This window comes from Odocoileus virginianus, chromosome 11 (assembly GCF_023699985.2).
Source record: "Odocoileus virginianus isolate 20LAN1187 ecotype Illinois chromosome 11, Ovbor_1.2, whole genome shotgun sequence".
In the NCBI taxonomy this organism is placed as follows: domain Eukaryota; kingdom Metazoa; phylum Chordata; class Mammalia; order Artiodactyla; family Cervidae; genus Odocoileus; species Odocoileus virginianus.
The window spans coordinates 70814687-70826840 of record NC_069684.1 but is presented as its reverse complement, the minus strand read 5'-3'; the positions used below and the strand labels follow the sequence as shown (position 1 = coordinate 70826840).

The 12154-nt window shown below is 42.8% G+C and overlaps 1 protein-coding gene and 1 long non-coding RNA gene across 2 annotated transcripts in view; one reads left to right on the top strand and one right to left on the bottom strand.

The window, feature by feature from the left end:
* Positions 1-1465: 1465 nt before the first annotated feature.
* Positions 1466-4215, top strand: LOC110128714 (nuclear cap-binding protein subunit 3-like). Its single transcript, XM_070474599.1, has 2 exons — positions 1466-1641; positions 1757-4215. Exons 1-2 carry the CDS (start codon positions 1466-1468, stop codon positions 3411-3413), a joined length of 1833 nt encoding a protein of 610 aa, XP_070330700.1. The 3' UTR covers positions 3414-4215.
* A 2482-nt stretch (positions 4216-6697) lies between these two features.
* Positions 6698-12154, bottom strand: part of LOC139037550 (uncharacterized) — a 28076-nt gene continuing 22619 nt past the window's right edge. The window contains exon 2 of the long non-coding RNA XR_011490437.1: positions 6698-8151. This is a non-coding gene — a long non-coding RNA (uncharacterized lncRNA). The remainder of the gene's footprint in view (positions 8152-12154) is intronic.

Sequence of the window (12154 nt, the reverse complement as noted above, 5' to 3'; positions counted from 1 at the left end):
ATATTATTCAGCTATGAAAAGGAATAAAGTATTGATAAAGGAATAAAACATTGATACAAGCTTCAATGTAAGTGAACTTTGAAAACATTACACTAAATTAATGAAGTCAGACATAAAGGACTACATAATTATATGACTTCATTTATATGAAATGTCCAGAATAGGCAAAACCACAGACAGAAAGTTGACCATTGCTTGCCAAAGGCTGAGGGGAGGGGTGAAGGAGGAACAACTGTCAGTGGGTAAAGAGTTTCTTCTGGGGGTGTTGAAAATATTCTGCAATTAGTTAGTGGTGCTGCTCTCAGCAGTGATGTGACTATACTAAAAATCACAAATTGTACACTTTAAAAGAGTGAGTTTTATAGTATATGAATTATATCTCAATTAAAAAGCATTATTGTGGGAGAAAATGAGGAAAGGAGGATGAAAAAGACAAAAAATAAAGAGGAATTACGTTAACACACAACACATAAACAATAAAATTCTATATATGTGATAAAGGTGGATCATGACTTTGACCACGAGCTTTCCATCAGCTATGACATGTTCAGAAAAGTGTTAATTAGATGATTCCCAGCATCCATAAGATAAACATAAGCCAGTTGCTCAGGAGAATCACAACTTTTTCCCTATATATCTTCATACACTGGTCCATTGGCAACAACATCCCTACCCTTATAACTCTAGTCACACATTTTTAAGTTGCTCAAACTAGGCATAAAATCCATGGATAATTCAATAAAGGCAATTTAATGTGGGGCTTAAATGGTGCATGATATGCAAGCAGCTCTTACTGATAAAATGTGGATTCTTTGGAGCAGTAGTTTCCAACTTTGGCTGCACATTAGAAAGCCCTGGGGACCTTTTGCAAACTGCAAACAACACAAGACTTCATGAACCAGAAAGTCTGACATTTTTGAGATTTCAAATTATTCTAACATTCATACACCCAACTTAAGATGGCTCACTTCTGACATTTTGACTTGACAATGTGCTATGTGCTCAGTAGGACCCATACTTGGAATTGTGAATTCTGGGCTGTCAATATGCAGTACAACATCCTCTCCTGATCCTAGGCAGTGGCAGTGAGCCAATGTTCCCAATCAGCCATGGGGTCACAGAAGTAAACAACTGATGCAGTTACATTTTGCTTTTCACTTTTCAGTACAACATTCAGTTACAAGATATGTTCAACACTTTATTATAAAATAGGCTTTCTGGGACTCTCCTGGTGGTCCAGTGGTGAAGAATCCACCTTCCAATGCAGGGGATGTGGGTGTGATCTCTGGTCGGGGAACTAATATCCCACATGCAGTGGGGCAACTACGCCTAGGCGCCTCAACCAGAGAGCCCACACATGACAACTAGAAAAAAGCACCACAACGAAAGACCCCTCATGCCCCAGCGAAGGTCCTGCATGCCACACTGAGACTGGACGCAGCCTAAAATCAATACAGGGGCGGCGATGGCGGCCGTACGCGGCCTGCGAGAGTCCGTGAAGGCGGAGGCCCCGGCGGGGCCGGCCTTGGGGCTCCCGTCGCCTGAAGCGGCTTTGGACCGAGGCGAACCGGAGCCCATGGAGGTGGAGGAGGGCGAACTGGAGGTCGTGCCGGCTCGGCGCTCGCTGAAGGAACTGATCCCGTTCTACCAGTTTATTGCCACCAACCCATCTCCCTCCACCCTCGTGCACACATGTTCAGTCATGTAATCCCATGGACTTCAGCCCGCCAGACTCCTCTGTCCATGGATTTTTCCAGGACACAAGCAGAAGATATGAAAACAAGGCTGGCAGCTTCATCACCGGAATTGATGTCACCTCCAAGGAAGCGATTGAAAAGAAGGAACAGCGAGCCAAGCGCTTCCATTTTCGATCAGAAGTAAATCTTGCCCAAAGAAATGTAGCCTTGGACCGAGACATGATGAAGAAAGCAATCCCCAAAGTGAGACTGGAGACAATCTACATTTGCGGAGTAGATGAGATGAGCACCCAGGATGTCTTTTCCTATTTTAAAGAATATCCTCCGGCTCACATCGAGTGGTTGGATGATACCTCCTGTAATGTGGTTTGGTTGGATGAAATGACGGCTGCGAGAGCCCTTATCAATATGAGTTCTCTGCCAGCCCTGGATAAGATAAGAAGCAAGGATGCCAATGAGGACAAGTCATCCGAGAAAAGTAAAAAAGACAAGCAGGAAGACAGTTCTGATGACGATGAGGCTGAAGAAGGAGAAGTTGAAGATGAGAACTCAAGTGATGTAGAGTTGGACACGTTGTCGCAGGTAGAAGAAGAGTCTCTGCTAAGAAACGACCTTCGTCCAGCTAACAAACTTGCTAAAGGAAATAGGTTATTCATGAGATTTGCTACAAAAGATGACAAAAAGGAACTTGGAGCAGCTAGGAGAAGTCAGTATTACATGAAATATGGGAATCCAAATTACGGAGGCATGAAAGGAATTCTTAGTAACTCTTGGAAGTGGAGATACCATTCCCGTCGCATTCAGCGGGATGTTATTAAGAAGAGAGCCCTGATTGGGGACGACGTTGGCCTGACGTCCTATAAACACCGACATTCTGGACTGGTGCACGTTCCTGAGGAGCCTATTGAGGAGGAGGAGGAGGAGGAGGAGGAGGACCAGGACATGGATGCCGAGGACAGGGTGGTGGTGGAGTGCCACGGAGAGCCCGAGGCCCGCAGGCAGGCCTGGGAGCGGAGCGTGTCCGGGCGGTCCAGTGCCAGCAGCTCAGACTCTGACGAGATGGACTATGATCTAGAGCTGAAGATGATTTCCACTCCTTCGCCAAAGAAGAGCATGAAAATGACCATGTATGCTGATGAGGTGGAATCTCAGTTGAAAAATATCAGGAACTCCATGAGGGCAGATACTTTATCCACAAGCAATATAAAAAACCGAATTGGTAACAAATTACCAGCTGAGAAATTTGCAGATGTCAGACATTTGTTAGATGAAAAACGTCAGCACACACGTCCACGGCCAGCTGGCAGCAGCACTAAAACAGATATACGCCAGCGATTAGGAAAAAGATCATATTCTCCAGAAAAGGCTTTCAGTAGTAATCCAGTTGTTCGGAGAGAGCCCTTTTCTGATGTACATAGTAGGCTGGGTGTTCCTAGGCAGGATGTTAAAGGCCTCTACTCTGATACGCGAGAGAAGTCAGGTAGTTTATGGACTCGCTTAGGATCTGCACCCAAGACCAAAGAAAAGAACGTGAAGAAAGGGGATCGCAGGGCGCCAGGCACAGAGGAAGATGACTCGGAGCTGCAGAGGGCATGGGGGGCTCTGATTAAGGAGAAGGAACAGTCTCGCCAAAAGAAGAGCCGCTTAGATAACTTGCCATCTCTCCAGATCGAAGTCAGTCGGGAAAGCAGCTCTGGCTCAGAGGCTGAGTCCTGATGCCCTGGGGGCCGAGGCGGCCGCCCTGAAACCTGACAGTCTTGCTTAGGGCGGGGCGCACAGTAGGACGCCCCCCCCTCGGGAGTTGGCGCCCCTCCCCTCTTGCTCATGCAGTCACCCTCCGCTCTTGCTACTTCAGCAAGACGTCTTAGGAAACGTGACCTGTTTTGAAGGGCATCCATCTAATCTTTTTGCTGCAGAGTTACAATTCTGGGCCCTCCATTCTTTTCCCACCACCCCACAAGCTTTACCCATTGAGGAAAAGGCAGCCCTCCAGATTTTGTAGACATTTTTTTCGTAATATTTTTAACATTATGTCTTTTAAGAGAAAAGTTTTACACAGTTCATCCAAAGAGCAGAGAACTGAACTTCTCACTATTGCCTTGGCCCTGACAGCTTTACCAGCACCCTTTTTCCAAGAAAAGTCAATTCCCAGGTGCTTATCGGACAGCCTTCGAGAGGAAAAGACTGGGGAAGCTGCCAGCTCACCCTTCCAGGATTCTGGCGTGGGGCCTGACTCACAGGGACCTGACCTCAGAGGTGCAGCTGTGCCGCCCGGGTAGATCAGAGCCGCAGCCCCGACCGCCCTTCGTTCCTCCCCGGGGATCTCTGTCAGGAGCCTCGTTAGCAATCAGCTTGAAGTGAGGATCAAGTTCAGTGCTCTGGGGTTTTTAGGAACAAAAAACTGTGACTTCTAGATTTGGGGTGGATTTTCGTGCTAGGGGTGGGGTCATGGGTTAATGTTGAACAATTTGTAAGTCTGTATTATGTTTAAAAAATATTGATGATTTGAAAGTTTAAATTTTTAATTTTTACATGTGAAAATACTTCCTGTTGGCCTCCAGGGAAGCTCAAGTGGTGTCTTATGTGCTGTTAAATATATATTATATACTTTGGAAGAAGGCAAAAAATAAAATAAAATAAAATAAAGTAAAATCAATACATATTAAAACAGGCTTTCTGTTAGATGGTTTTGCCCAATGGCTAATCTAAGTATTCTGAGCATGTTTAAGGTAGACTAACCTAAGCCATGATGTTTGGTAGGTTGTGTATTAAATGCCTTTTTTTTTTTTGCCATACCATGTGGCTTGCAAGATCTCAAATCCCTAACCAGATATTGAACTCTGGTCATGGCGGTGAAAGCCCAGAATTCTAACCACTAGGCCACCAGGAAACTCCCTATTAAGTGCACTTTTGACTTAAAATATTTTCAACTTTGGGTTTACGGGGTTGAAATTCCATCATAAGTTGAGCAGGATCTGTTTAGCCAGATCTGAGAAGTACTGATTAAATAGATGAGTTGTATATCCCCCATGGAATCCTCTATGAATATTATTTCTTGCCTCAGTTTTTCATAAATTCAAGGTTATGATAATTAAACACATATTTGCATAGCTAATATTTTCTAAATGCCACTTATATGCTGGACGGTTGCTGTACAATGCCCTGATAATTAATGTGTGACCCGACTTCCATCCTCAAGGAGCTGAGAGTTGATCTACATTATGGACACCCCAGCTGGTGACACAAAGAAGGGAGGTAGGTGAGGAGACGAGGGGGACACAGGGCAGGCACCTGAGGCAGCCCCGAGTGGGTTCCCGGTAGAATGTATAGCTCATCTGAGACCTGAAGGAAAGTTTCAACAGGAGAGAAGGGTGGAGAATGGTGCAGTGTGTTCAATAATTTTCTCAATGATCTGGATGAGTACAGTCATTCCTGGTTCCAGGACCCACTGTCAATATACAAATCTGTGGGTAATCAAGTCCCAGAGTCAGCCCTCCATATCCCAGTTTCTGCATCTGAGGATTCAACAAACCATGGATCATGTTGTACTGTATTTACTGAAAAAAAAAAATCTGCCTGTGAGGGCACCCTCAGAGCTCAAACCTGTGTTGTTCAAGGGTCAACTGTATTAGCAAATATACATTATGAATGTGAGCTGCCATCCTTCCTCTGAAACAGCTGGAGGAGGAGCCCTTCTGCTACATGGCTGCATTGTAACCCAAAGTGTGCAGCAGGGGAGAGGAGCTCAGACCAGAACTAACTGAAACTTGGGAACAGGACAAGGCAACCAAGAAGTGTAAGCAGCCCCACAGACAGTCTGCAAGCAGTTGTGCGTGTGCTTGCATTTCATCCCACCACAACACTGTAAGAATCTGACATTTTACATTGAAGGCAATTGGGTTTATAATGGCAGGCCCCGAGTCGATACAGCCAAGGGTGGAGCCAGAACCTAGTGAAGGCCTGACCTTCGCCCAGGTCCAGGTTATTCCCATTATTCCATGTATACCAAGGCTTATACATGGATTCAAGACATCAACTGCTCATAAATGAAATGGGAAGACTTAGTTCAACAGTGGTTCCTGTGGGTGAAAATATTAATAGCTATAAGCTTAAGCACACATCTTAGATGTGTAAATAAGAGTATAAGAGGCAGATGGTGTCATGGGAAGCAGTCAGATGTTGGAATTAGGAGACCTGGATCCAAAATTCAGCCTCATTATTTTCTAAGTGTGTGACTTTCGGCAAGATGCTGTGCATTCCTGAGCTTCAGTTTCTTTAATCATAATATAGGGTTAATAATGCCTATCTCACACAATCTTTAGTTAGTTGTTCAGACTCAGTTGTGTCTGACTCTTTGTGACCCCATGCACTGTAGCCCACCAGGCTTTTCTGTCCATGGGATTCTCCAGGCAAGAATCCTGGAGTGGGTTGCCATTCTCTTCTCCAGGGCATCATCTCGACCCAGGGATCAAACCCAGGTCTCTTGCATTGCCGGCAGATTCTTTACCATTTCAGCCACCAGATTAAAGACAATGTAGGTTTAGATAAGAAGCAGTTGTTTACAATACACTTATCAGAGAAAAGACTCATACCCAGAATATATCAAGAACCCCTAAATAAGTTTTTAAAAGACAGACAGTCCAATTTTTTAGGCGGGCAGAAGATATGAAGGGGCATTTCACAAAAGATGATATGCAGGTGGTCGACAAGCATTTGATAAGATACTGAACAGTATTTATTGCAAGGGAGGTGTAAATTAAAACCACTGAGATACTGGTGGATACCACTGAGATACTACCAACACAATTATTAAGATGAACTCAACTGGCAATGCTGAGTGTTGCAAGCAAGTGGAGCTACTAGAACTAGGAGGTTTGTACTCATACTATCACTTTGGTAACTGGCAGCATCTACTAAAGCTAAGCAACCCCATGACCTGGCAATTTCATTTCTGGGCATAATCTCAATAGAAAGCTTGTGTCCACCAAAACACAAATATATGAAATGCACACAACAGCTTTATTTACAATAGTCCCAAACCGGATACAACCTGAATAGCCATCAATAGTAGATAGGGTAAAAAAGTGTGGTATATGCATATAAAGGACTCCTACATATCAATGAAAAACAATGAACTCTCATAGACATAACGCTGAACAATTCACAGTACTGTTTCTGGGGTGGGTGCTGAAACTGTTCTATATCTTGATCTGGGTGGCAGTCACCTGAGAATGTATATACACATACAAAAATTCAATGTGTTCACTTAAGGCTTGTGCATGTTGATGTATATAAAGTTAATCTCAATAAAAAAGTAAACAAAAAGTTTTTGTATGTCACGTGGTTGGAACAGAGGGGGCACCCAATAAATAGCTGTCAAAGTTTCTAGAGAAGAGGAAGCAGCTTTGTTTGCAAGTCTTTCAATACGAAATATGTGTTTGTTTATTCATTTATTTCTGGTGCGTCCGGTCTCCGCTGTGGCACACAGGTTTTCTCCAGCTGTGCCACGTGGGCTCCGGAGTGCATGGGCTCCGTAGTTTGCAGCATGCAGGCTCTCCGACTGAGGCGCCTAGGCTCAGCAGTTGTGCTCCCAGGGTTTAGCTGCCCCACGGCATGTAGTATGTTAGTTCTCCGACCAGGGGTCAAACCTACATCCCCTGCATTGGAAAGCAGATTCTTGACCACTGGCCCACCAGGGAAGTCACTCAATAGAAAGTATTGATGATCAAAAATATTTGTCCCTCAATGCCAGGGTGGTTGCTACCTGCCCTGGGTCCATCATATCTCTTGGTGCTGGGCCTACTTTTTGCTTATAGATATTTGCCTAGTTATCCATATCAATAGAAAACTAATAAGACATAGTGAACAAGCTCAGAGGCATACTAATCAGAAAACGTTTTATACACTGCATATTTTTATCAAATTTATACCAAATTTTTGCACAAGCATTGTACATGTGCTTCTAGCAATAGACTTCCAGCAAGCTCTGATATATGTTGTGGGTAGTTATACCCTGTGAAAACTTCATTGGAGAAACTTCTTTCTATCCTGAACATTGGAGGCAATAGCATGCTTAGAAGTAAAACAATAACTTGCAGTTTTGACGGAGAGACATACAGTTGATAAAAAGCTCAGTTGAACTGGTATGATGGGTCTTACAGGTCTGGTCTGGATTCTTTGGTCAACTGTCTACCATTGCTGTTGTCATCATTTTATGCTGGTGTCCTTTGGGATTAGCAGTCCTCCTATAGACCTGTTCAGGGCATAGGCCCTTCTTAAATGGGAAATGCAAAGTCAAGAGTCAAATTCCTTCAGTTTTACTGAAGTTGAGCTACTTAAGACTATTAAGGAGACTTTCTTCAAGGCTGGAGAGGTCCTTTCCCATATACATAATCTCGTGATTATAGGTCATGGGGCAACTGATCTTCATCCAAAGATAGATTGCTGTGATAAGCTTTAGAAACAAACATAGAGTGCACTTTTAATAATTCAATTAAACTTTACAATAATGTAACTTACCAACAAAGAGCTGTCTGGGGAGTGAGTCTTAGGCAATAAACACAGACCTTAATTAACAAAACTAGAATTTAATATTTACTGAAACATAATCTTTTTCTCTAGAATTACCCTCATTTCTACCAAATACAGCCAAATTAAGACTAATTTGTTTGTAATGTAGTCAGATTTCAAGCTTGGTCTGATTATTTCATATATGTTACTGATCGCAAAGGTTATTTTATTTTATTGGTCATGCCACATGTCTTTCGGGATCTTAGTCCCCCAGCTACGGATTGAACCAGGCCCCTGCAGCGATCCTAACCACTGGATCACCAGGGAATTCACAAAGGCTCTTTTAAATTAGCTGTGTTGGAACTTTTCATGAGGAATCTTAGAACTTGCAGATGTTCAAGCTGGGTTTAGAAAAGGCAAATGGCTCGGAGCTCAAGTTGTCAATATTTGCTGGATCATAGAGAAAGCAAGAGAATGCCAGGAAAACATCTACCTGTTTCATTGACTATACTAAAGCCTTTTACTGTGTGGATCATAACAAACAGTGGAAAATTCTTAAAGAAATGGGAATACCAGACCATCTTACATGTCTCCTGAGAAACCTGTATGCAAGTTAAGAAGCAACAGTAAGAACCTTGTGTGGAACAACTGACTGGTTCAAGATTGAGAAAGAAGTATGACAAGGCTGTTTATTGTCACCCTGTTTATTTAACTTATACACAGAGCATATCATGTGAAATGCCTTGCTGCATGAATTACAAGCTGGAATTGAGACTGCCGGGAGAAATGTCAACAACCTCAGATATACAGATGATACCACTTTAATGGCAGAAAGGGAAGAACTAAAGAACTTCGTGATGAAGGTGAAAAAGGAGAGTGAGAAAGCCAGCTTAAAACTTAATATTAAAAAAACTAAGATCATGGCATCCAGTCCCACAACTTCATGGCAAATAGATTGGGAAAATGTGGAAGCAGTGACAGATTTCCTCTTCTTGGGCTCTAAATTCACTGCAGATGGTGACTGCAACCACGAAATTAGAAGATGATTTCTTCTAGGCAGGAAAGCTATGACTCTTGAGAGTCCCTTGAACAAGGAGATCAAACCATTCAATCTTAAAGGAAATCAACTGTGAATACTCATTAGACTGATGCTGAAGCTGAAGCTCCAATACTTTGGCCACTGGATGGGAAGAGCTGATTCACTGGAAAAGGCTTTGATGCTGGGAAAGACTGAAGGCAGAAGGAGAAGAGGATGGCAGAGGATGAGATAGTTGGATAGCATCACCAGTTCAATGGACATAAACTTGGGCAAACTCTGGGAGTTGGTGATGGACAGGAAGCCTGGGGTGCTGCAGTCCATGGGGTTGCAAAGAGTCAGACACAACTTACTGACTTAACAACAAGAACTCAGAATGAGCTTTTTAAAAGCCTCCCAAGGCTAGAAAAGCTACACCAAGGACTTGCCATCAAATTCTGTCTGTGATATCTATAGATTTGGCTGAATTCCTCTCAATTTCCTTAAACTATCTCGAGATTCCAGCACCAGTAGGAAGGTGGCCTTTCTTTTTCACCTTTTAAAACTATGGGAAACCTAAGAGTTTCCAATTTCTACAAGGATCAGGTATAAAGAAAAGGTAAATGTTTCAATTTTGCTTATAAAGGAATAATTTGCTAAATTGCTATAAGTCATAATTAGCATAAAGGGAAAGGTTTCCTTATATCTGTAAAACATAGTTTCAGCTCAATTCAGTCACTCAGTCGTGTCTGACTCTTTGCAACTCCATGAACCACAGCACGCCAGCCCTCCCTGTCCATCACCAACTCCTGGAGTTCACCCAAACCCACGTCCATTGAGTCGGTGATGCCATCCAACCATCTCATCCTCTGTCATCCCCTTCTCCTCCTGCCTTCAATCTTTCCCAGCATCAGGGTCTTTTTAAATGAGTCAGCTCTTCACATCAGGTGGCCAAAGTATTGGAGTTTCAGCTTCAACATCAGTCCTTCCAGTGAACACCCAGGACTGATCTAGTTTAGGATGGACTGGTTGGATTTCCTTGCAGTCCAAGGGACTCTCAAGAGTCTTCTCCAGCACCACAGTTCAAAGCATCAATTCTTCGGTGCTCAGCTTTCTTTATGGTCCAACTCTCACATCCATACATGACTACTGGAAAAACCATAGCTTTGACTAGATGGACCTTTGTTGGCCAAGTAGCGTCTCTGCTTTTTAATATGCTGTCTAGGTTGGTCATAACTTTTCTTCCAAGGAGCAAGCGTCTTTTTATTTCAAGGCTGCAGTCACCATCTGCAGTGATTTTGGAGCCCCCAAAATAAAGTCTGACACTGTTTCCACTGTTTCCCCATCTATTTGCCATGAAGTGATGGGATCAGATGCCATGATCTTAGTTTTCTGAATGTTGAGCTTTAAGCCAACTTTTTCACTCTCCTCTTTCACTTTCATCAAGAGGCTCTTTAGTTCTTCTTCACTTTCTGCCATAAGGGTTGTGTCATCTGCATATCTGAGGTTGTTGATATTTCTCCCAGCAATCTTGATTCCAACTTGTATTTTCTCCAGCCCAGCGTTTCTCATGATGTACTCTGCATATAAGTTAAATAAGCAGGGTGACAATATACAGCCTTGATGTACTCCTTTTCCTATTTGGAACCAGTCCATTGTTCCATGTCCAGTTCTAACTGTTGCTTCCTGACCTCATATAGGTTTCTCAAGAAGCAGGTCAGGTGGTCTGGTATTCCCGTCTCTTTCAGAATTTCCCACAGTTTATTGTGATCCACACAGTCAAAGGCTTTGGCGTAGTCAATAAAGCAGAAATAGATGTTTTTCTGGAACTCTCTTGCTTTGTCGATGATCCAGCGGATGTTGGCAGTTTGATCTCTGGTTTGTCTGCCTCTTCTAACACCAGCTTGAAACATAGGTTAAAAGCCAGGTATATTTCAGACCAAAAAAAGAGAAACATTAAGAAATATGTACTTGGGAATTCCATGGCAGCCCAGTTGTTAGGAGTCCGTGCTCCCCCCTGCTGCAGGTGCAGGTTCAATCCTTGGTCATTGAACTAGGATGCCACAAGTCACACAGCACGGCCAAACAACAACTAAAGAAATCTGTACTTGCCAAAAAGTCCTTTCTATGAATCTTCTTGAAGATGAAGCATCTTTGTAAGAGCACTAGAGTAAAACAATAACTGTCCATGAATGACAAAAGACTTAAAATGGCAGAATGATCTGATTACATTGCAATGACAAAGAAATATATTTCTGTAAATGTAAAACATTAAAATAATTTAACATTATACCATGACATATTCAAATCTTAGAAATTTCATATAATTTATAGAGTATTTATATTAATGTCATTAATATTGTGTCTATACAATATAACTTAAGAATGTTTATCACTACTCATTTGACGATGATCTCATGCAATTTTCAAGTAATCCTAAATTAGTTTAATATCTCTCTCAGATGCCTCAGAGGTCCTTGGAAACATCCCAAAGTTAACTGGAGGTCAAAGGAAATTCAATTAGAATTTGATATTTGGGGAGTTTATCAAAAATATTGAAAACAAAATTTTAAAATACTTGGCCAAGAGAAGACAAGATGGCGCAGGTATAGGTGGATGTGGAGTATATCTCTCTCTGTGGATGCATCAGGAATACACCTTTAGATGCAGAAGATCTTTCAGAACACCAGCTGAGAGCAGGCAGGAGACCCTGACCACCAGAAAGGAATATATAGATCCACACAAAACTCGGTAAGACAAGCGAGGAAGGGAAAAAGAGGAGGGAGTGTGAGCAGGATTGAAGCTGCACCTGAGCTGTGGGGAAACTGAAGCAGGGGTCAGATCCCCATATCGGGCTAACTGTTTGGGACAGAGGAGAAGCATTCGAGACTGTTGGAGAGCACAGCAGCTGGTCTGTGACAGTCTGAACGGA